Genomic DNA, 26,032 nt, shown 5'->3' with positions numbered 1-26,032 from the left:
AAGTAGAACAAACAAATCAATTTTTGAACAAATCAAGCCAAACATGTCACTTGAAGCAAGGATCACCAAGCTACGACTTCCCTACTTTGAACACATCATACGAAGAGAGCATTCACTGGAGAAGGACATCATGGTCAGAAGAATAGAAGGAACAAGCCGGAGAGGAAGACCAGCAACCCGATGGCTTGATACAATCAAGATATTGGCAGAGAAGACCCTGGTGGACCTATCTAGGCTTGTACTTCATACAGAAGTTCCAATGTCCGTTCCTTTTGTTCCCACTGTTCTACCTCTCGCATAGAGGACACAAACCATCAGAAAAGTGTTACCATGTATGGGGGAATCGGGGGGAGAGATGGTAGTCAGTAAACAATCATACGTCCAATAGCTATCTACTTTTCATGGGGGCCTAAAGAGACTGACTCCTCAGTGTTCTGGTGTTCTCAAACACTCCAAAATTAAATTGATGGGTTGATTGACTTCCTGTAAAATTAGGTCATGTGTGCATGACATCAGGATTTTAGATTGACATCAGCTCCACTAGGGCAATACAAAAAGGAAACGAACAATTTGTCAACAGAAACTAACAAACAAAAGCAAAAAATAAATAAAAATGCCTCAGCAAGGTTTATAGAAAGAAAGGTACACAAGCACTCCCGCACAATGTACATGTTATCCTCGGCTACAGAAAGTAATGTTATGCAATTAAAAACCCAACTCAGATTATTTCTTTCAGGCGGTTCAGCAGGAAATTATTTTCCCTAAAGAATCCATGGATTAATCTGTGGGGATTAAATCACAGAAAATTGTGCAAAGTAGGACACTTTTAAAGAGGGATTAATCCCAGGAGAAATCATTTCAGAGACTATTCTGCCTGTGTTGTTTAGCCCTTAATTACATGTACATTGAGTCAACCGCACATTATCGAAGAGAACAATAGATTATGTCAGAAGGCCAAAAACGCATTGAACATATCAATTTAATAGCAGATTTTTAGTTGAATAAGGCAATAAACACCAATTGTGAGGAAGAAAAAACAACAATAATAGAATGCATTCACATATTCTATGGCTCCAGAAAATGCCAGGTATTTGCCATTGTCACACTCTCAGCTGTATATATATGATGGCTGTATGTCCTCGAATTTATATTTCTCCATCACTTAACCAAATGACTTTTTGTAATGGTTTTATAGTCAACTCAAGGCAGACAGGGCAGTTAGACTATGTGCCCACGGTCAGGAGCCGCAGCGGGTTTGATGCTGCGTGTCTCTGCAGCGTCAAACCCACAGCGTCCAGATGTTACAGCATAGTGGATGGATTTCTAGAATTCCCATGTCTACTATGTGTCTCTGCACCTGCGGATCACCTGCGCAAACTGACATGTAACGCGTCTTTCAGACCCGCAGGATATCAATTTCTCTTCCGGGTCCGCATGTTGGCTTTCCCCATAGATTAACATCTAAGAGGAAAGTGCGCATGTAAAAAAAAAAAAAATTGCACCGCTCATTTGCATAATGAGGGCGGAAGCCGCACTGCTGTCCTGCAACGTCGGGGCCGCAGACTGCTCCTGACCATGGGCACATACCCTTATACTCACAATGCAATCACTCGTACCATACACACAATACAACCCAATGCAATCACTCCTACCATACACACAATACAACCCAATGCAATCACTCCTACCATACACACAATACAACCCAATGCAATCACTCGTACCATACACACAATACAACCCAATGCAATCACTCGTACCATACACACAATACAACCCAATGCAATCACTCGTACCATACACACAATACAACCCAATGCAATCACTCATACCATACACACAATACAACCCAATGCAATCACTCGTACCATACACAGAATACAACCCAATGTAATCACTCGTACCATACACACAATACAACCCAATGCAATCACTCATACCATACACAGAATACAACCCAATGCAATCACTCGTACCATACACACAATACAACCCAATGCAATCACTCGTACCATACACACAATACAACTCAATGCAATCACTTTTACCATACACACAATACAACCCAATGCAATCACTCGTACCATACACACAATACAACCCAATGCAATCACTCGTACCATACACACAATACAATCCGATGCAATCACTTGTACCATACACACAATATATCCAGATGCAATCAATTTTACCATACACACAATACAACCCAATGCAATCACTCGTACCATACACACAATACAACCCAATGCAATCACTCTTACCATACACACAATACAACCCAATGCTATCACTCGTACCATACACACAATACAACCCAATGCAATCACTCGTACCATACACACAATACAGCCCAATGCAATCACTCGTACCATACACACAATACAGCCCAATGCAATCACTCGTACCATACACAGAATACAACCCAATGCAATCACTCGTACCATACACACAATACAACCCAATGCAATCACTCGTACCATACACAGAATACAACTCAATGCAATCACTCGTACCATACACACAATACAACCCAATGCAATCACTCGTACCATACACAGAATACAACCCAATGCAATCACTCGTACCATACACACAATACAATCCGATGCAATCACTTGTACCATACACACAATATATCCAGATGCAATCACTTTTACCATTCACACAATACAACTCAATGCAATCACTTTTACCATACACACAATACAACCCAATGCAATCACTCGTACCATCCACAAAATACAACCCAATGCAATCACTCGTACCATACACACAATACAACCCAATGTAATCACTCGTACCATACACACAATACAACCCAATGCAATCACTCATACCATACACACAATACAACCCAATGTAATCTGTGTGTGGGACATAAATCTCTCTGAAAGCGTCTTCTAAATGAAAGGGGGCATTATCAGTGTGAGACATTTAATAGCCGACAGACTGATCTCCTGATCTACACTAGTGGCCAAAACTGAGGAAACACTCAAGATTTATGAATTTTTAGCATTTTGCCAATACAAATCTAAATTTCATGAATGTTTTCAGTAAAGTTTTTAAGTAGAAATAACAAAATTTCATATAGAAGCACAATATTAGCAGGAAATTTGTTCATTTGTCAACAAATTGGACACTATTGTCACTCAGATGACTGTTGGAGAAAAGCCATTTATTTGTCCTACTTTCATATCTAACACTAGAATGTTAATACTTAGTTGGACAGCCCTTGGCCTTGATTACTGCCTGGCATCTACTTGGCATGCAATCTACCAGTTTGTGTAAAACAGATGGTGTGATGATATGAAGCCATGATTTGACGATGGCTGCAATGAGTTCCTGCTTGTTTGAAGCCCGCTGTTTTGACACCGCTCTTTTGAGCTGAGCCCAGAGATTCCCAATAGGATTGAGATCTGGGCTGTTTCCTGGCCAATTCAATAGCTGGACATTTTTGTCCTTGAACCAAGAGAGACATTTTTTAGCTGTATGGCATGGGGCTCCATCTTGCTGAAAAATAAACGGTGTCCCTTCACCAAATACATCACGTGCCGAAGGAATGAGTTTAGGGTGGAGGACTTCCTTGATGTACTTTTCAGCATTAACTGTTCCTTCAATTACCTGCAGCCTACCACCTGCATCTCGGGACATGCAGCCCCCTACCATAACACTCAGAGGATGCTTCATGGTGGGTACTGTACACTCTGGCAAGCAATCCTCTCCAGGTCATCGTCGAACGTAGTGGACACCGTCGCTGCCAAAGATGGATATGCGTGTCTCATCGCTCCATAAAACATTCTCCTTTGTTCAATGGTCCATTTAGAATGTTCTTTGGCTACTGCAAACATTTCTGACGCTGTGAGGCATTCAAAAATGGCTTTTTACGTGGTATTCTGGCTCTTAACCCCGCGTTTACCAATCGTCGTCGAACTGTCCGATCGGACACTGTCACTCCAGTGTTGACAAGCTCCTTGTTGATGTCAACAGCAGTTGATTTCCTGTTATTTAGGGCGATTTTAACAATTATTCTATCAGTCTGAGGAGTTGTGGCCTTCTTCCTTCCTCTACCTGGTTTATTCTTTATCGAACTAGTCTCTTGAAACCGCTTACACACTTTGAGAACGCCGGCCGGTGAGATCCCTTCTCCAATTCGTGCTGCAATTTACCGGTAACTGTACCCTTCTTCTCTTAAATTAACAGCTTTGGCTCTCTTCTTAGATGACCACTCCTGTCTAATACTGCTGGCGCAATATAGGTCTTAAATCACACCCAGGTCACTATAAACATAGAATACATATCGCAGAAGAGGCCGTGTGTTCAAGTAAGTATGTCAGTGAAAACTTTCATTAAATATTGGTGATGGTGAAAAACTGCAGATGTTGCCTCAATTTTGGCCACTAGTGTATATCACACTGGTAAATCCTCCTTTCATTTATAATAAGCCCTGGAGGCAGATTCTCCGGGAGATCCGTGTCCGGCCCATAGATCCTAACAGCTCATTTACATATTAAGAAAAACGTGGATTTCTCGGGCATACAATATCGGATCACAGATATCAAGGTACCAATTTATTCAACTTTCTATGACCAACATGTCCATATAGACAGTTTAGGAGGATTGTTCCTACTGGCCAATTCCCGAGTTGTACTTTTGAATGACACCATTGATTTTACCATATATTGTACAGGAAAACATGAAAAAAAATCCAAAATTGCAAAAAAAAAAAAAAGTGAAATTCCACAATTGTATTTTGGTGTTTTATTTTTTACCATGTTCACTAAATGCTAAAACTGACCTTCCATTATGATTCTCCAGGTCATTACGAGTTGGTAGATACCAAACATGTATAGGTTCTTTTTGGCGAAAAAAAAATAAAACATTTGTAGAAAAGGCGCCATTTTCCGAGACCCATAGGGTGAGCTGACGTTTTTATTGATACCATTTTGGGATAGATATGTTTTGATCATTTGTTATTGCATTTTATTGCAATGTTGCGGTGACCAAACATACGTAATTCAGGTGTTTTCATTTTTTTTTCTTGTTACGCTGTTTACCGATCGGATTTATTTACTTTATATTTGGATAGATCAGGCGTTTCTGAACGCAGTGATACTAAATGTGTATTTTTTTATTATTATTTTATCTTGAATAAAGCAAAAGGGGGGTGATTTGAACTTTTATATTTTTTTCATTATTAAATATATTTTTGAAAACATTTTTTTTTACACTTTTTACTGGCTTCAATAGTCTCCTTAGGTGACTTGAGATCATCCGACTGCTTGTGATACACATAGCAGGGCTTCAGAAATGATTATCTCCTATGAACACCGGCCACAGCCATAGGCCAGCATCCATAGCAGATCAGCAAAGACAAGCACGGGCGTCTCCTGCAGACCCTGGGTTGTCATGCCAATCCATTGGCACCCCGCGATCATGTGACAGGGACGCCGATGGGCTGGGTTTGTGACGGGCTTTGGGTAAGCGTGAGTTAAATGACGCTGTCAGTGGCATTTAACATGTAAACACCCGTGGGTGGATCGCAAATCCACCAGTGGCTGTTAGGGCCACTGATTAGATCCGCTGTCATCTGCCTGAAAAGATGCGGGCTCAGCACCGGAGTCAGCACCGAAGTGGGGGAGACACAACATATAACCCCTTTACATTATAGGTCAAAGGTTAATACATACACAGTAAAAGACAATGCAGTCACTTGTCTCACATACACAACTGAATGTAATCACATACACACATTATGCAAACCCATGCATCATACTTGGTTACATTTACATTTTACATGCAGTACCACCTATTATGTTAGCATGAAGAAAGCATAATCCAATCTATAATCTTGACATCTATTTTAAATTTTTATATCAACTCCCCATTAATTTAGATTATTCACAGTGTAGGAGAATGCTACTATTAAAGGGAATCTTTCAGCAGGTATTTGCTATGTAATCTGTGGACAGCATGAGGTAGGGGTTAAGACACTGATTTCAGCAATATCTCACTTATTAGGCTGTGTGCTGTTGTTTCCATACAGTGAATGTTTTATCACAAGGACATTATCACTGCACAGACTATTTCCCTCATGTCAAGTGGTCCAACTCTGCCCCCTCCACTGATAATAAGCAGCTTACTGACAATAGACCATGTACATGTAAAGCTCTCAGGTGGGCAGGGTTAGCTTTCTGAGCTCTGCTACTTCTAAGAACTCTGATTGTGATACATCGCTGGATTTGTGGTCTCTTTCCCTACATTATGCTGCTCTCAGATGAGGTAGCAAAAAACTGGTGACAAATTCCCTTTAAGGAAATAATTTTTTCTATGGAGTCACATCAATAGTTACCTCTTCAACTATTTGTTCTCCATTTGGTACCATATTGATGAAGTTTTGTATCACCTGAAAGCGTTCTTTTGGAAGGTCATTGGTATTCTGGGTAATCCTGGAATGCAAATAAAATGTAATTGAACAAAAGAATTTATAAAAGTGGGTAAAAATCACATGTACTCAAAAGGTCTGAAAGAATTTCGACCAGGTGATGTGTGCAAGCAAGAGACAAGTCCATTCATGACGATTCAATATATAGCAGCTAAAACAGAACCACTGTTTTCTGGTATATTTTATAAATTAATAGTTCACATGAAAATAAACCACTTTGTACGTTAACTTATCAAAGAAATCTGCTTACTTCTCTTCCTGGACTCATCTTTCACTCTTATTTCAGGGGCAGAACCAGTAAAATCTGTCTTTAGTGACTACAGATTACGGAGTCTATGGTGATGAGACGCAGACACAGACGTTCTGCAGCAAGTTCTCCAGAAGTGACAATTCTATTGTACTTTAAAAGATGTAAATTTAACGTGGTAATAAAAAAATATTCACAAAAAAAAGATTTAAAAAATTAAGAAATTTTGTAACCAGACAAACAATCTGGTTAAAGGGAATATGTCAGCTGTCTAATCCACTGGCAACATGTTACAGAAAACACTTGTCAAACTCTGGCCCGGAAGGTGGTTATATTTGGCCTTTGACACAAGAACCGCCACCCCTATGTGGGGCCATTATTCAGTATGGAGGACTTTGTGGGGCCCATTATACTGTATACTGGTTGGCCTGCAACTTTGTCCAAGTTTTTCATTTTGGCCTTCTGTGTGTTTGAGTTTGACATCCCTGTACTAGAGGGTCTGAACAGGTTAATTTATAGGTTAGTGAAACCAGACTCAGTACAAGGGCTCATTCACCCATCCGATTTTCATGTATGAATACTATCCATGTCTTTCATCTATAGCACTTGTACTTGTGATAGTCTATCGGGTCATTCACATGTCTGTGACTTTTTTTGCGGAGACATGTCCTATTTTGATCCAAGGATTGAATCAAAATTGGCAATGCAAGTCTTTTTATTTTTATTTTTTTATTTCTCCATGTAAAAGAAATCGCACTCGGACCGCACTCTGATCAGAATAAATCGGCCCATTTTTTTGCATACCTGTAGAAATCGGACCTGTGAATGAGCCCTAACAGCAGGAATTCAAGGGCTCATTAGTGACGCACAGCATTCCTTATACTGTAGATAGCCATCACTCACTGATTAAGAGGTCCGCTCAACTGACAAGCCCAAAATGAGTAGGGATTTTAGTGAATAAAAAGTTAAGTAATTAAAAGTTAACCTGAATCTGTTCCTACAATGCTATACATAATTTTGTTCAGCTCCTGCGCTATAATGTGCTGCTAACAGCTCAGACTGCACGCTCAGTGTGACAGGTTCCCTTTAAGGCGTATGGCTTGTAAAGACCTAATTAGAATAAAGCAGAGCCTTTCCGCCTGCCAAACTACACTGGTACCAAATATTCTTAAGCGACTAGAAGACATTGTCATAGAAACCAGCTCCTGTCTATAATCTTACTATGTAAAGACATCTGATTTATATTACCATCAGGATGTAAAAGAATGGGGAACAGTCAGCGAATGTGTTTGCAATGTGTGTAATAGCAAACCGTTCCGGTTATATTCAGTAGCTCTCTATGTACTATGTCACTGCTGTAATGGACGAAGCCGCACTTGCATTTTCTTATAAAAACTTCCCATGTGAGGACTCTACACACAGTACTATTAGTATACTAATTCAATATGCCCATATACAAAAATGAAAGATAATGCTAGACACTTCAACAACTATAGGACATCACATATCAGCAACAGCAAGTGAAATAAATAGTTGTTCTGATAAGAAGAGATTTTGATTCAATTTGAAAAATATATAATCTTTATTAATGATGTGAAAATTAAACATTAAAAAAAACATGGTAGAAAAACCTCCAGAAACAAAGGGGGAGGGAACACAAACCCAATTAACAATAGTATATGAAACTACATGAGCATGCCCACAATATATGTACATATAACATCAGTCCAAAGATGAAAAGTTTAAATACATAGTTAATTACACGAGAATTAGCCTCAACAAGGGATTAGCTAAGTCATATAAAGTGCAAGTGCATCACTCATGTCCCACTAAAGAAGACTTCAATGGAATACCACTAGGCTAATAGAAGATGAACGCTGTACTGAATAAATGTGCAAAGTATTTTAGCTAATATGGGATATACTAAACACTGGACAAAATACCAATAGATATGCCAAGAACAAACAGGCGACCATCATTCGACAAATGTACTGAATAAAGTAAGAAGTATATTACCAAAGATATCAGAATCATCTGTAAAGGCATACCAGGGTAGTGTCCTCCCCTCACCCCGACGCTGTTTCGCCTCTGCTTCTTCCTGGGACATGTCTCTTCCCTTGTTGAGGCTAATTCTTGTGTAATTAACTATGTATTTAAACTTTTCATCCTTGGACTGATGTTATATGTACATATATATACTCATGTATTTGCATATACTATTGTTAATTGGGTTTGTGTTCCCTCCCCCTTTTTTTCTGGAGGTTTTTCTGCCCTGTTTTTTCATGTTTGATTTTTATATCATTAATAAAGATTATTTATTTTTAAAGTGAGCTGGAATCTCTTCTTATCAGAACAGCTATGTATTTAATTTGCTGTTGCTGATATGTGATGTCCTACTATTAGTATACTGTAGTTCTGATGAAGAACCTTGTACGGTGCTGATATAATGGCAGTAATGATCATTGACAAAAAGTGTACAAACATAAGAACCTAAAAAGCTCCACTGCTAGGCAGTATTTTTAGACGTGCTGACCGTCGGGCCCAAACAGGGAGTGAGTTTAGCCTATGTGAACACCTTTATTAACCAGTAGTGTGTCAAAATAGTGTCTTTTTAGATTCTGTTTGGCAAACATACCTTTATTTTAACGGTATTAATAAAAACCATAGTCGACTTGACATTTTATTACAATTGTATGCAAAAAAAAAAAAAAACTATCTTAATCACCATACTTTTGCAGAAGTATGGCATTATATAGTTATATGGCATTGGAACCTGTCACATGCAGAAACAATATTTACCTGTAGATATAGTTAATTTGCAGGTGAATAGTCGTTGAAGGGGTTGTCCAGTCTTAGGCCACTGCCCCACTAACAGTATTTAGTCAATATTCGGTCAGTATTTTTTCTCAGGAGTGGGAGCTAAAACCAGGAGTGGATGATAAATGCAGAATTGGTGACTTGTTTTTATTATACCTTTTCTCTGATTGTTCCTCACCTCGTTTTGGCTCCCACTCCTGAGAAAAAATACTGACAGAATACTGACCAAATACTGATAGTGGGGCTGTGGCCTTAGGCTACAAGTCTGCGGTCACTATGTAGCTGCAGACTTGTCAATCCTCACAGCACGCGCATTGCGAAGATTCTCCAGTGCTGGCGCTAGGATCACGTGATTGCAACAATGGGAGTTGCACACATGCGGACATGTGCCGACTAGACGTGCTCAGCCACGCTCAATGCAAGTGTATTGAAGGAGGCTGGACCTGTCTAATCAGAATGTGGCCAGAAGTATGCAAATTACATACTTGCAGTCACATCACCGCCCGCTCCCGACACTGGATTCACAAGTCTGCAGTCACATAGAGTGACTAGAGACATGTGGCCTAAGGTCAGATAACCCCTTTAAATCTCATTTAACCAGCTTACTGGAGCAGCGGCTGCAGGAAGAAAATTAAGTTATATTCTACCTGCGGCTGCTCGCTTTCAGTCATTGGGGCGGTACAGGGGTCAACTGTCATCTCTCACTATACAGTGAGCACACTGTCATCACTCCCTAGCATTTTGATCAACAGCTTGTTCTGCTGAGAAAGTGCTGCAGAGTGATTACAACCATGCTCACAGTATAGTGAGTGTTGACAGTAATGGATCCCAGTACCGCCCCAATGACTGGGTTGCAGGAAGAAAATAACTTCATTTTCTCACTGTAGCTGCATCGCCAATAAACTGGCTACATGGGATTTAAATGCTCTTTACCTGCAGGTAAGCAGCACTTCTGGAGGTAACAGGTTTGTTTTAAATACACCAAAAAAATACAATGATTAAACACAGTGTGAATGCAGACTAATTTGAAAACAGTTTGCTTCCTCACGTTGCGTCTAAGGTTATTCATGCGGAGTTCTTTTGTGTCTCTATTTTCATTATAGTTAAAGCGAACCTGTCAGCAGGATTTTGCTAAATAAATTACATACAGTGTCATGTTGGGGCTGCTGCACTGATTAATAGGATACCTGAGGTGAAGAAATCCGTGGTTCTTGTGTAATCAGTGTTTGTAGCCAGGGCCGGCGTCAGCACCCGGCGCACCCGGGCAAATGCCGGGGCCCTGAGCAGGCAGAGGGGCCCACTGGCGGTCGCGCACCCCGCTGGGCTATGGGCGGAGGAGAGCGGTGTCAGCGCCCGCCCTTCTCCGCCGCTTGCTCAGGGCCCCGGCAGGCGGATACTTACCTCTCCCCGTGCCTCCGCAGATCAGCTGTCTTCCTGCTCTGCACTCCCTGTGACGTCTCAGGTCAGAGGGTGTGGTGACGTCTTTACACCGCGCCCTCCCCTGTGCCGTCACAGGGAGCGCTGAGCGGGAAGACGCCGACAACGCTGGAGTTCGGACCCGAGCAGCGGGCAGCAGGTAGCAGAAGGGAGGTGAGTATTTGACTTTTTTTTTTAATGTATGGAGGCATGGGGCAGTATAAAGAGAAGGGGGGGGGGCATCCTGCATGGGGCATTATAAAGAGAGGGGGGGACATCCTGCATGGGGCATTATAAAGAGGGGGGGGCATCCTGCATGGGGCATTATAAAGAGGGGGGGGGGTGACATCCTGCATGGGGCATTATAAGGTGGGGAACAGCCTGCATGGAGCATTATAAGGGGGGGGGGGGGCAGCCTGTATGGGGCATTATGTGGGGGGTAACAGCCTGCATGGAGCATTAAAAGGGGGGGGCCTGTATGGGGCATTATGTGGGGGGTAACAGCGTGCATGGAGCATTATAAGGGGGGGGACAGCCTGTATGGGGCATTATGTGGGGGGTAACAGCTTGCATGCAGCATTATATGGGGGCTAGTATCCTGTATGGAGCGTTATAAGGGAACCGGTATCCTGTATGGAGCGTTATAAGGGGACCGGTATCCTGTATGGAGCGTTATATGGGGGCCAGTATCCTGTATGGAGTTTTATAAGGGGACCAGTATCCTGTTTGGAGCGTTATATGGGGGCCAGTATCCTGTGTGGAGCTTTATAAGGGGACCAGTATCCTGTATGGAGCGTTATATGGGGGCCAGTATTCTGTATGGAGCCTTATATGGGGGCCAGTATTCCGTATGGAGCCTTATATGGAGGCCAGTATTCCATATGGAGCCTTATATGGGGGCCAGATCAGCAAGAAATGACATGCCCACAGGCCCGCCCAAAAGCACAAGTATGTTCCTCATCATAGACACAGCCAGAAAGAGGTACAGGGGTGACCTGTGGGCAGGTCATTTCTTGCTGATCTGGCCTAGAGCACCAGGATAAGACCCTGCCTACAGTCCCGCCATGAAGCACGGGCATCTCATTAACTCAAAACTGCAAGCACCTATTACACAATACCCACAAGACGGATTTCTTCACCTCAGGTATCATATTAATCAGTGCAGCATCCCCAACATGACAATGCCTGTAGTTTACTTAGCAAAATCCTGCTGACAGGTTCGCTTTAATAAAATGAGCCTCCTTCCACAGCACAAAATTTGCAACATGGAGATGAAACAGATTTTGATACAAATTGCATCCACTCAAGTGAGATTTATCAGGCATAGTGCAAACTTAAAGAGCTGCAGCATGCCCTAGAATCTAATGCTTTCTATGCCATGTACAGAATGCAGTTTTATGTGGATTCCACAACACAAATCTTCATCAAACACACAATTTGTATGTAAACTCAGCGAAGGGCTCAGTTTCACAACTTTTACAAGAACTTACGTCTGCTTTTCAGCTGCACTCTTTCTGTGATACAGAACTAACGTTCCCAGAATCATGGCCAAGTTCGTCCTACCAACTCCTGTCTGGCAACTGAAAAGCAAAGCAGGTGGCGCACAGCTGGCATCATGGAGCAGCAGGAGGCAAGGGTTTTCCTGAAATGCAGAAAGTATATATTAAATTGCACAACACTATGAAAAACTTGTCCCACTGGCATCCAAATTTGAGACTTAATATACTGTATTTATGCCCAATGTAAAGTATGAAATTTGACCTTCACAGATAATGAAAAAATAAGGGAAAGACTTTGAGAACTGAATATTATTAAAATCCATGAGGGACAACATCTGAGAAGATCTAATTTAAAGGTGTAGACCAATGACGGGAGTTTTTTTTAGCTCCTTAACCCTGCTGTTCTGTTGGGTCAAAAATGATCGAATTTGAAATGTAATATTTTTTTTAAAATATTCATTATGCGGTTCTGAAACTTGTGGTTAATTGACTTTTCCTCGTTTGAGGGGTTCTTACTATGGGTATTTTTTTTTCGTTTACTTTTTGCTCCATGTTTTTTTTTTTTTTTACACTTGTACTGTTCGGTCAAATATGACCGATAGCCTTTTATACTAATCTCCAGACATTTTTTGAGTAAAATAAGAGAATTATAATCTCATTTTGGACTATATATTGCATCTACTACTATTTATCAATTTATCTAGGTCTTTTTGGTCCGTGGAGATTTACACATATATATGACTCGCCCCCTGGGCCGTGGGGCACTCGGAGCCGGGCAATAGGGAGACGATGGGGGTAGTAGTGGCAACCCGGTCCGTGGCTCAGGGTGGTCAGACCAGTGGCAGTCATTTATAAGTTTTAAGTAACGTCCGACTACGCCACTCGTGGATTGCGGTCAGTGCTAACCGCCGCTGCAGTGCAGACCTCTGGGGCAGATGTAAATGTGCAGCTCCGAATAGTACAACTCCCCACGGGAAGAGTAGGGCCCCAGGGCAGCATATGATGGATGATGGAGGGGATGATTCTGACCACGTTAGCCAGGAAACAAAGACCTCTTAAACAGTTCAGGGTCTTTATTAGAACAGGTAAAACGACCCAGAAACAGGCCCGGCTAGGAGGGGCCTGGATGTCTGAGAGCAAGTGGAAGCTGGCCCTGGTCAAAGTGAGGGTGTCGGCCTACCGTGCTCTCTGTGCTCCTTCTGGCTATTTCCCTCCTTATAGGGTAACAGCCCACGTTCCCGAGCTCACCGTGTCCTCTCGCCCGTATGGCTTGCAACTTGGGTCCCTTGCTACTCCCGGCCTGGTACGGCTCTGCTGGTCCCTTCTGCTGTGGCAGAGCCTCCGGGCTTCTTAGGCCAAGGAACATACAGTCCCCTGCGGACTGGTTATCTGCTGTAGGATGTGGAATCCTCACAGCCTCAGACACCAAAGTCTGGTAGATTAGTTTCTTTATCTGCCAGGACAGACTCACTTCGCCTTTTGTCCCTGGCTCGTGGCTCTCCTACTACCACATGTCCTCTTAGGCTGCAACACAACTGTCTGTCCCTGCTCTGGGACACCTCTCAATCCAGAGACAGGTTGGCCAGTTCTCTCTAACCCTGCCCCCAGCTCCAGCTTTTATAGGGGCAGCCTGCTCCCCCTACTGGTCTGGGACAGGAGGTGCTGCATGCTAATGATCCTTGACTAGAGGACCTCCCCTTTGCTCTCAGACACAGCTTTATTATACATTTGTGGCATCCAGGCCAGGGTGACACATATACATTTTCAAATTATGATACAGCAGATAGATTTGCTTCCAGTATAGTTATGTGCAAAATTTGTTCGCTGTATCTTATTTACCCTGCTGTTCATATAGAAATAGTTCAATTCAGTTGTCAACATTTCACATTGTAAATGAAAAGATTTCCTTATTTTCTTTGAAAAACGACCATGCTGGGTACTGTTAGAAAAAAGTAGCCAGAACTGCCGCAAGGTATCCTCAGTAAGAGAGACGTTTATAGTTCTATGTTTTATTTTACTATGGATACAACAGTAGTTTCTTACGTTTCCAATAAACACAAACAGGTTATTCTGATGAGCACAATGCACATTGATAGTGCAATCAGTAATCGAGACGACAGAAAGCCGGACATGATTTTACATTACAATGCCGCAAAAGGGGCAGTTGATACTAAAGATCAACTCATAGGCACTTACACCTGTAAACGCAAAACAAATCGGTGGCCAATGATTGTTTTTTACAACATTCTTGATGTCTCGGCATTCAATGCATTCATGTTATGGCGTGAAATACACCCAAATTGGAACAAACAAACTATAAAAAAGAAGAATTTTTATAGAGTAGTTGGGAAAATCACTGGTTAGCCCATATATCAAAGAAAGAAAAGTAACACCCAGGGATGATGGAGCGGCAGCCATTGTCCACAGGATCCAATAGCATGCTAAAGAAAGTGAACCAACGGCTTCCACTGGCACTGCTACGATACCCACAACCTCCACCAGCAACGCAACCAGCCGAAAACGGAAACGATGCAGCTTCTGTCCAACATCAAGTAATTACAAAACAAATGTGATGTTGCAGTTGTGCAAAGTACTTATGCAAAAGACATGTATATTATACTTGTGACGAATGCAACAGTAAATATAGCACCGTGAACCTTATTTACCATTTTATATAGAAAAAACTGAACTTTATTTATTTTATTTTTTTAAATATATATATTTACATACAGTTTGATGTTATTAGTTATAGTTTACAGTTCTAGAAAGAATATTTTTTATGTGCAAATATGCAATATGGATGAATATTGCAATAAGGTCAGGTAACAATTTTTGATACAAAAATAAAAATTAAGTTTTTGATTTCATTTTTCATTTGTTTATGAACGATCATGTTCATATACAGTATAATAATGCAACAGGTATTCAAATAAAACACTTAAATTAGCTAAAAATTAAGACTTTAATAGGTCCGGTCAAAACTGACCAGAACATTATAAGTGTATAGTAGACCTGAAAAGAACAGCAGGGTAAATGACTTGGCCTGGAATGTTCTGCATGACCGAGTAATTTTGGTTTGTTTTAGCCTCTCGGCTTTTCAGCAGTAACAACTTTTTAATTTTTTTCACCAATGTGGCTTTGTTTTATGTTGGACATATTGATTATTTTTTTCATGTTGTTTTGGGGTACTTCTAAATGACAATGTAATTTGTATTTTTTTCCTTTATTGTTAATTATTTCCATTGTAACTGAGTCACCAATAGGAGCATGAGATAGAGGGAAAAAGTGTCCCATGCTGTGCCACGAGCCACTGACAGAGCTGATCTGGGTCTAGTACGACCCCGCAGCACTCCTATGTCAGGCAGATAATGTGTTAGTCAAATCCTATAGAAGTCCTGGCAAAGGCTCACGGGGACTATGCTGCTGGTGAAATAGAAGACAGAAGCATTAATAAACCATTTCAGAACACACCCCAGAGTCCTGGATGTATCTGACAGCTGGGGTCCGGACCAGATTCTGCTAGACTGCAGGAGCATTAACTTTGTGACATAACTTTACAGTGAAAGTCCAAAAATGCACCTTTAGTCCAACCATGAAAAGGAGAGGGCAAGCCGCTCAAAACGTGCATGCTCCGTACTCCATTTTTATGACGTTACTACATCACAATATGTTTTTACTCGATAATCAATAAAGAAAATGGTATGCTTTATCCCTATGGCTGGACTTACATTGCAAAGTTATGTTGCAGAGTTAAAGCTCCTGCAATCTAGCAGGAGCAGACCTGATTCATTGTTTTGGAGCGTGGTCCGCGCCCAGGATTCAGCCTATCTACACATGCTAAGCTGGTTTATTAATTTATTTTGTTTTTTGAAATAATTTTACAATGCATGGGATTAAAGCTCAGGGACAAGTGTCGTAAATTTACGGCACTTGGTTGTTATTGTGTTAAAGCTTTGAATTGTAATGTATTTTGTTTGTTCTAGCTCAATTTTGTATTTGTAGTTGTAAAATGTGTACTTTGTGCATTATTGACCAATATATTGAAGGACACAACATTTTTACTTCCAAAACCACTCATGGCTGTGTTTAAAGTGGTCAGAGTTAAAGGGGTTATCCAGGACTATTTTTTTTTTTTTTTACTACAGGCATAAGAACTAAAAGGCAGTTCCAAACTACCTGCCTGTTGTGCCCAGAACCGATCTCTGCCGAAACGGAGAGATCATAGACCGGTCCTGCCATCAATTCATCGGCTTCCATTGTCGTCACGTTGGCAGAGTAGCACTTCTCTTGCACTCTACTCTGTTGACGTGGAGAGACTGTAGACGCCATGCTGATTGACAGCTGGCTCCTTGCTGCCTTCCTGCGGTAAACCAGCTGTCAATCAGACTGACGTTAGCAGTGACGTCTCGTCGACAGAGCAGAGCAGAAGAAGAGCTGCTCTGTTGACATGGAGCAGCTGAATCGCCGGCAGGAGTGGTTGGTGACCGTTCTGAGCCGGTGCCTGGTAGAACAGCCAGGTAGTTGCATCTCTTGGCAATTACCTGCCAGCTAGTTTTTCTGGCAATAGTAAAAAAAATAAAAATAGTCCTGGTCAACCCCTTTAAAACTTGCTGCAGGAGACAAGCACAGCAGAAAAATGGAGGTAACCTTTAAATTTACTTTGCAAGATCAATAAGCACATCAGCTATATCCCTGTAAAAATTGTTTCTATAAAAACACCATTAAATCATGGTGTGAATTTTCGTAAACAAGTACTACTTTGCAGAGAACAAGTTTGAGCTTTGAGAGCAGATACACAGTAGATTTGGCAGGTTGACATAGGAACACAGCAGTAAGTCAAAGTGATATTTGCCAACTTCAAATAACTTCTGTAAGTGCAGTGATTCACCTCCTGGCATTACTTCTGGTAACGTGCCACACTGAGTTCTGAAAGTATACTGTGTGGGCTAAAGTTCATTCTAATATATTTGTCTTTTTTGCCGTTATACCTTGTGACCAAATTCAACTTTGAGAACAATTAGTAAGGAAAGAGGAGCGCTCTAGTGTCTAATACATGTTCACCTAGTGTCGGTCCAGTGCAGGCAGTGCTTGCACCACTTCCAAGCATCCTCCAGTAAAGTTATGTATACCTTGCGTTACATACCATTTCAGTGACATTTAAATGGGAACAGAACAGTAATATTAAAATAAATGTGTTACTCACCCTGAGAAAGCTTACAAAATCATCAAACTGTGATTCCAGAGGAGCACCATCTACTGGTAGGGGCAAACGATGGTATCTGTGAATTAGGATGGGGATCCTTATTATTTTATGTTAACATAAAAGTTTTCTTAATAATTTTGGGCTCTATACCTATAATCATCATAACACAAAATAGGATTATTCTGTTGTACTCATTCCTATAAAAGATAAATCAGGTATAGTGCAGGCTTACAAGCAAATGGCAATCTTGTTGGAGTGTACAACAACTGCAGGCCCATGTTGTGGAGGGACTAACTTTAGCAGATGGCTGTGTGTCCTAGATTATATTGCATCATCTCTGGTTTGTTTTGTCTTGTTTTTTTATGTAATCATCCATGTTGATTATACAGTTAATGGTTGAAAAATACAACTTTTCATTCTCCCACAAAATCTGAGTACTGAATGATTCTGCTGAAAATTCTGTTACAAGTTATGGGCAGAGTACACCAGTTTGGTGAACAAACTCTTACATGGAGTCTTCCAGAGATCATCATCTCCTGTATACTAGTGGTAGGTCATTACAACAAAGACCAAAGATTAACAATTAGGAGTGAGACAAGAAAAACAAAGCAAGATCATCAATTATAAGATTAGTGGACAGTGACCCGCTGATCCACAGAATACATGAGAGCACTGCTAAAGACATGTGGCATGCATTGCAAAAGCTACATGAGAGATCCAGTCTAAACAGCACGTAATATCTGCTATGGAAATTGCACAAAAAGAGACTCGGCCAAGAAATATATTATGTAGGAGCACATAAATGCAATGCTAGAAGTAATTGTACAACTGAGATCAGTGGGTGTGGATATAAAAGACAACCATGTTGCAGCCATATTGCTATTCAGGTTTCCTGACACATACTGTTTGTCCCCTGATTAATGAACTAGAAACAAGGCCTGAGACAGACCTGATGCTAAAATTTGTTAAAACCGGATTAATAAATGAATACCAAAGAAAGATATTTTTATACGATTTCATAGAAGGGACAGTGGAATCGCTCTTAAAGCGATGGATAAACGATAAAAGGTCATTAGAGAAGAATAAATCGATTCTCAGTCTCCCTCCCCAAGTCCAGTGGTTACATCCATAGTCCAAGGCTGCCAGAACGGAGCCCTTTAAACTCCCCTCTTACTTGTTGGAACCCACATCTTCTGATTTGTAAACCAATCCTGACGTCATCATGGCAGCGTGACATATAAATGATATTGCATTGAGTCTACTTATCAGAAGAGAAGCCATCCAGTGGCCACAGACTACGGATGTGACTGTTGGATCAGGGTCCTGCAAATCAACTTGCTCATCTCCAAAAGGTCAATCAAAAAGTGAAGTAAAGCATGTTTCAGATGGTACAAATAGAGACACAGGAGTAAAGGCTGTACAATATGGAAATAAGAACAGAAACCATTTTCAAGAGATACTAAAAAAGGTTTAAGCTACAATCTCTGATCAATGTGCAAATAATTGGAATGGTACTTTTTATAGTGAAAAATAATCAGATATTGTAAGGATGGCACAGTGACTCTGGAGAACTGAGTTACAGGACAAGTGATAGCAGGTTTTTCAAAGAACTTGACTCAAATAACAAGGAAACAAAGTGTAGCAGAAGCAGACTAAATGTAGATGGTACTGGACATGGACTCCTCATGTGTCCTAGTAATAATGGATAGAATTTAGGGATATCAGTAAAAGATGTGTTGTATGTTCCCAATCTAGAAGAAGGACTGTGTAAGACAGCTAATATATAATTCCAAAGTCATTACTGAGCTATCTTGGTTGCAAAACATCTAATAACCTTTGCCAAAGAAAATAAGCATTTTATATCTGCTAAACAAAGTAATGGAAACTAGTGAGATGCTGCACACAAGGGCACAATTACTTCAACCACACATGATACAAGGAACTGCAAAAATTAAATCTGACAAAATATCCAAAAGATAACGTTATGACATCACTGGAATTAAGAATAAACGAGGATACTGACACAACTTCTGAACAAATGGCCTGAGGTCAGTGCAAGCCCAAACATAAGTGAACAGGTACCATTCCTTGATACAGCAACAAGGCATTCAACAAGAAAAAACAAAGGTAAACCACTAGTACATGTGATGCGCCCCCTGGGCCGTGTGTGTGGGGGAATACCCGGAGCCGAGTCTCTGTGTAATGCTAGGGGTTGTAGTCTCCGTGGCGGCGACCCCGGTCCCGTGGCTCAGGGTAGTCAAACCTGTGGCGGATCTGTTTCTTTGGTTTTGTAATGTTTAAATGTCCAACTACGCCACCCGTGGATTGCAGTCACTTAGAACCGCCGCTGCGGGGCAGACCGCTGAGGCTGATGTTGGGTGCGCAGCAGAGGGTAGTATAACTCCCCACGGGAGGAGTATAGCCTCAGGGCAGCGTGTGTAGATGGTGAGGGTTGTGGTGCATGGGCGCAGCAGAAATGACTCAGAGTCCGTGCAGTGCAGTTCAGGGTCTTTACTGTTGGTAAAGAAGAAGGCCCTGCCGGGAGTACTGGCTAACATTAGAGGCCTGATCAGTCTGTGAGCGAACAAGAGTCCCCCTGGCCAGGTGGAGGTGTAGGCCTTCCCGTCTGACTGCACTCTTCCTGGCTACCCTGCTGTAGTCGTGTAGTAGCCCACGTCCCTGAGTGTACCGTGTGGTGCTCACCCGTATGGCTGGTGACTTGGGGCCTTTGGTGCCTTCCGCTCCTCGATGGCGGTGCCGGTCCCTTTCTTGTGACGGAGCCTCCGGGCTTTCTATGGCCAGAGGACCTGAAATCCCCTGCCAGGTGGTTTCTGCTGCTGGATGTGAATATCCTCACAGCCTCTGACTCCGGTGTCCGGTTCTCTGCGTCTTCTGCCAGGATGAGCTCTATCAGCTCCAATCCCTGGCCTTCAGCTCCTGGCTCCTACAGAGCTCCTTGCTGCTGCTCTGCCCCTTCCTCTGGAACTAACTAACTAACCCCGCCCCAGATCCAGTTTATAAAGGGCAGGTTCCTCTCCTCCCTGGACTGGGGCAGGAGGCGTTGCATGCAATAGTGCTCCTGACCAGGAAAACCCATGCTCGCTCTCAGACATGGCATTTCTACCACTGTGGCAACCAGACCCCCTGGGGTGCCACACATGCATGGCATGCGAACATTCATCTTGGGAAAACATAGCTCTTAGAAAAGAAAGCCGATAAATAGAAAGGCTGATGAGGAAGAAAAGACTACCATGAAAAAGAAAGTTTCATCAAAGAAGGTGGAAACATTAGAGGGCATGGAAAGGCAGATGAAACTTCTGAGGGAACAGTTACAACAACAGGAGAGCAGGATGCATGAGCAAGAGAGTTAGGACTTGCTCAGGCTACAGAAGGTAAAGAGAAGGAAATAAACATGATGATCATCGAAAAGGATGCTCTGAAGGCAGAAATCAAAGAACTTGCAGATAATGGTTGCCCCACAAAAGACAGTTGATTCTCCTACAATGTCAGAGGGCTAAATGATTGTGCTGGAGGTGGAAACCTGCAAAGAATCTGGATACCAGCTGAATGTGTGACATAATCTTATTATGGACGGCACTTATTGATTTGTGGCATCTCCTCCTATATCACTACTCTGAGACATAGCATTCTGTTATGTGACATTGATTATTTAATAAAAAGTCTCACATATAAAGTGAAGGAATCTATGAACCTCTATGTATAAATCTGTCACGTAAACGTTATGGTCATCAACTTTCTTTATCAAACCCCATTTTAATGGTATAAAACTCCGTTATGGGCCAACTAAGTCATTTTCTTAGGACATATTGATGAAAAAAAAGCCAACAATTAAGGTGCACTTACAGGATGCAACTAATACGGAGTAACTGCACATGGATTGTACCCTTTTGCTCTGCTTCCCCTGGATTTGTCAAGTAGTATATACTGGTTTTGTGCCATGCAGATGTGAAAAACGTCAATTAGTAGTAACTGGTATGTGGTTACCACAGCTCAGATGCAATGTGTATTGGCACCCTTAATAAGCATAAATAAAGTGTATTAACAAAACATAGGGCTCTATTAATGTTATAGGCACCCTTCACAAAAGGCAGGCTTCGGTTACTCCCAGTTAGTAAAACTTGTGCTCCTGGCTACTTTCCACTCCTAGAGTTGCAAAAAACACTGAATCTCGAAGCACAGGACACAGACCATACTATCACCCGTAGGCTGGCCCGGTTTAACTTATACCACGTGCTTTAGTATATGGACCAATAGGAATGGCTAACAATAAGGGTAGCAACATACAGTCAATCAGATAATGAATCGCATACCTGTGTCTACAGCAGCTAATGTGAGTGGCACCACGCGGGGTTTGCCACGTGGTGCCACTCACATTAGCTGCTGTAGACACAGGTATGCGATTCATTATCTGATTGACTGTATGTTGCTACCCTTATTGTTAGTATTGGCAGTCCAGATGTATTGGACATAGATATGGCCATAATTATGGTGCACATAGTACCCTTATATATACTGATTGGCCATATACTTGCTTTTCTATCCTGGATTCTCAGGAGATTGTTACCATACGTGAATTAGATTCTCAGCAATACGGTTTGATATTTGTACCTGTTGCATTTCTATCATGTATTGTATAATGCAGCTCATCATGTAAATTCTACACAGTGATTTTTGTTTGTGTTTGGACTCTATAATGCGGCTTTCCTTTTGCATGCAGTGCCACTTGTTACCTTTACCATAATAAAAGTGATTTATTTGATCCTTTGCCTCATTGGACCTATCATTCGGTGGTTCTCTTTTTTTCCACTCCTAGAGTTGCCTATGTTGGTGGTCCTGGGCTGGTCATATGCTTTGTCTAGACTTCGGTAGATGAAACATGGCTTTAAACCATCTCAAAGGCCTAAGCATCATCCATCTAGCTGATATGTCTGACAAGTAAAAGGTGGCAATCCATTATTTTAATGGATGGTCAGAGTTTGTGTGGTAGTGGCGAGTGTTAAAGTGTTTTTTTTTTGAGAGGGTTTGCCCAGAGTAACAGCCACATTGTTATCAATAGGTTGTCTTCAGCAATACAGTTTATTATTTACATGGGATGTTTTGAGCTGCAATACAACATACAGCCTACGAGTAAGGGCAATTCCATTTGTGGATAAAAGAGGCAAATTGTCTCTTCAGAGAGGAAGAGGACTAGAACTCTAGTGTCACCAGTAGGAAGTAGCAATCCTAAAAGTCAATATCGACTCTCTAACGAGCCTTATCACATGAGTTGGGATTAAAGCCAAAACCAAAATCTCAATTTGCAGACATTGTTTCGGGGTACTGCCCGTCGTCACTGCAAAGTGTGAGATCTGGATTGGCTGAGTGAGAGGCATCAGACCAGGATCCAAAGAGGAACGTTTCTCCTTATGGAGAGTGACATGTCAAGCCTGATAAGGCTCATTAGAGAGTCGATATTGACTTTTAGGATTGCTACTTCCTATAGGTGGCACTAAAGTTCTAGTCCTCTTCCTCTCTGAAGAGACAATTTGCATATTTCCCAGAGGAGCATTGATGCTTAAAAGTCTCCTCACTTCGGCATGTCAGGTCTGACATGCCACTCTCCGCAAGGAGAAAAGCTACCCCTTGGATCCTGGATAAAAGAGGCAAACCTTTCTTTCTAATCCTGGAAAACAACTCTACCCAGCACCAAAAATGGGTCAATTTTAATCTCTGCTATTATTCCTTCTCACCTCTGTGTACGCCCTTGACTTCTATACACAAATTCATTCATGTGTACAACTTATACTGCTACAAATGCTCACCTGTAGGAGGGCAGTAAGAAAACAGGTCTGTTATACACTTCCTCTGTCACGTGTATGTCTTCTTCACACTCAACCTTGACAGAGTGGGGCTCGTCTTTGAAATGTTCAACGTCGTTATATACAAAATAGCTGTTCCCACTTAACTGGGCAAAGTCATAAAGCTAAACAAATAAGAAACAAAAAGTTTAAAACAATAAATTATTTATTTTTCTATCATACATTGCAGGTAACGTCCTGATCACCCGTTGCAGCAAGACAATTAATATTTTTAATATTTTATGCAATTCTGGACTTATATTTATAAATTGCTCATTTCCATATCAATATTACACAGCCATTGTGACATATTTTCATAGTAAGTACATCAGTCTCATCGGGTCTAAGATCTCTTTAACAACTTTTTCAGTCTTCTAAAATCCAGTGACAAATTCCTCACAATGGATTACTTTTAACAGATACATTGAAAAAAATTGTCAGCTGAGAAAATTATCATCATCATCATCATCAACAGTGAATAGACCACATTACATCCCATAGTAAAATAAAGTACTGGAGCAGCAATTCAATAAAATAAGTACAGGACTATTTTCCTCAGGTCTATTCTTATAAGTCAAGCATTTAATGTTTGACAGTAGAATAAAGAATGGATTTATACAAGACAGAAATTTATAAAACTAAACATACCTCTTTACGAATTGAAAGTTCCAAATTCTCTACTTTGAGTCCTTTCTCCAGGTTGTGCAAATTTTCATGCAAGTTCTCCTTCCTTCTGGGAGTATAAGGCACAAAGTCACTTTCCAATCTCAGGAATACCACAGGCTCTTCACGGACACAGACAAACATGCATTCCTGCATTAAGACATAATAGGGATCCTTTGTCTTAAAATGCCAATTTTACATTCATCAAGCGTTATTAATAAGCTAAAGTTTCCGTAAGAAGCAGCAGCCTTTATGTTATATTTTCCAAATCCGATAAAAAAGAAAGGTGACAACAGTAAAAAGTTAAATGCCCACTTTTACTAATAAACAGTGGACTATCCTTCTAACTGGTACCTTGTGTCCATCATTCTGGAGCTTTTGCAGTACTTGTTTGAAGCCATTCAGGGTGGGTTGGCCCATTCCATACACTGCATATCCTCCTTTTGCTTGGCGGAAATTTGGTGCACCTAAAGTACTTGTAGTGTTTAGAACATCTAACTTGCTGTACACATCCCGTACCATAAAATATTTACCCTGAAAGAACAACATTCGTACATTTCATTAGATATCGTTTTAGGAGAATATGCAAAATAAAAAAACATTAAATAGAAGTGGTCATGTCTCCTGACTGTCCCCAACTGCTACTATTGTGGTATGGGAACAGATCTCACCTCCTGCATCGGGTCTTCTGATTTTGCCTTCCTGGACATAACCATCAATCACACCCAACACTTAACAAGGAGAGATTGGTAGATCCGGGGCAGGACTAGTCCAGGGAATGAGACACCCTCCTGCACTAGTCCTGCCTCATTAGCATATGTGATGCTGCAGGATAAAAGTTAATTCTTAATACACTGTAACTTTAGTATGCCACATAAAACACCTTGAAAAAAATAATGAAATAAAATACTATGGACATAAAATTTGTTACATGGTAAGTAGTGTAAGCAGCAGAAACCTGACCACTTTAAACTTTCTAATTTTAGTTTTTTTCTTTTCTAGATCACCATTTGACAGCTCTTAGCCAAAAGGACATGAGTACAAAAAATATTTTTTACTTCTATGCGTGAAAGGACAGTTTACGATACATTTCAAGTATCAACACAGAGTCTAAAAAAAATACATAATTTTTCCCATAAGAAAGAAGCAGGTGTAAATTAAAGTAAATCCACCAGATTGCTGTTGAACACATCCGGTCCGCTAGATGCAGTCCTCGCTCTCATTCCATATTAAAATTACCAAAAGGGATAAAAAGTTGCAATAAATAGCATGAGCAAAAAATTGCTATATATTTTTAATTTTGTGCAATGCCCGTAATGAATTCTTACCCCACCTGTACAAGATAGTGTTCCGGCATGGTCTCTGAAATTCTCCCAACAGAATAATTGGCTTTAAGCAAATCATCATGTATCTGGAACTCTTCTTTACAATTATACCTGGAAAACAACAGTGTATCCTATAAATGTTAGGCTTGAACAGAGTAATCATCTTTCTGGCCCAGATGTCACATCGCTGCTTTTCTGGATCCCAGAGTGTCAATCATTTCTTCCTCCTTCTCATCGAGCTTTCTAAAACTCATTGTAAACAAAACTGAACTCTTATCCTTTCCTCCTCCTCACAAAACCCCCTTTCATGATCTATTACAACAAATTACATCATGCTTTCCCCTGTCACACCAGTCCGCTGCCTCGGTTATTATAGTCTCATTCCCCCTGATGACGCCATTCAGGCGAAACATGTTGGGGAGGCGGTGAGCCATTACTTTTAACAACAAGTGTGGTTGTTTGATATATTCTCTAATAGAAAAGACATTATGTCAGGCACTGTAGACATGACAGAGCATCTAATATACTTACAACTACACTGATAAAATATTCAGTTTGT

At 41.1% G+C, this 26,032-nt stretch overlaps 1 protein-coding gene across 3 annotated transcripts in view; it reads right to left on the bottom strand.

Moving 5' to 3' along the window:
- PALD1 (phosphatase domain containing paladin 1) overlaps positions 1 to 26,032 on the bottom strand; it is a 354,590-nt gene that overhangs the window by 171,040 nt on the left and 157,518 nt on the right. For all 3 annotated transcript variants that reach the window (XM_073685734.1, XM_073685736.1, XM_073685735.1), the window contains 7 exons: positions 25,482 to 25,584; positions 24,503 to 24,682; positions 24,134 to 24,298; positions 23,450 to 23,610; positions 17,628 to 17,703; positions 12,416 to 12,567; positions 6,353 to 6,449 (listed from right to left, as the gene is read on the bottom strand). In XM_073685734.1, the coding sequence (XP_073541835.1) occupies positions 6,353 to 6,449; positions 12,416 to 12,567; positions 17,628 to 17,703; positions 23,450 to 23,610; positions 24,134 to 24,298; positions 24,503 to 24,682; positions 25,482 to 25,584 (934 nt within the window). The remainder of the gene's footprint in view (positions 1 to 6,352; positions 6,450 to 12,415; positions 12,568 to 17,627; positions 17,704 to 23,449; positions 23,611 to 24,133; positions 24,299 to 24,502; positions 24,683 to 25,481; positions 25,585 to 26,032) is intronic.

This window comes from Phyllobates terribilis, unplaced genomic scaffold (assembly GCF_046119375.1).
Source record: "Phyllobates terribilis strain yellow unplaced genomic scaffold, ASM4611937v1 Scaffold_5__5_contigs__length_657084704, whole genome shotgun sequence".
Taxonomy (NCBI): domain Eukaryota; kingdom Metazoa; phylum Chordata; class Amphibia; order Anura; family Dendrobatidae; genus Phyllobates; species Phyllobates terribilis.
The sequence above is the reverse complement of the archived record's forward strand: the minus strand, read 5'-3'. Positions and strand labels throughout refer to the sequence as shown.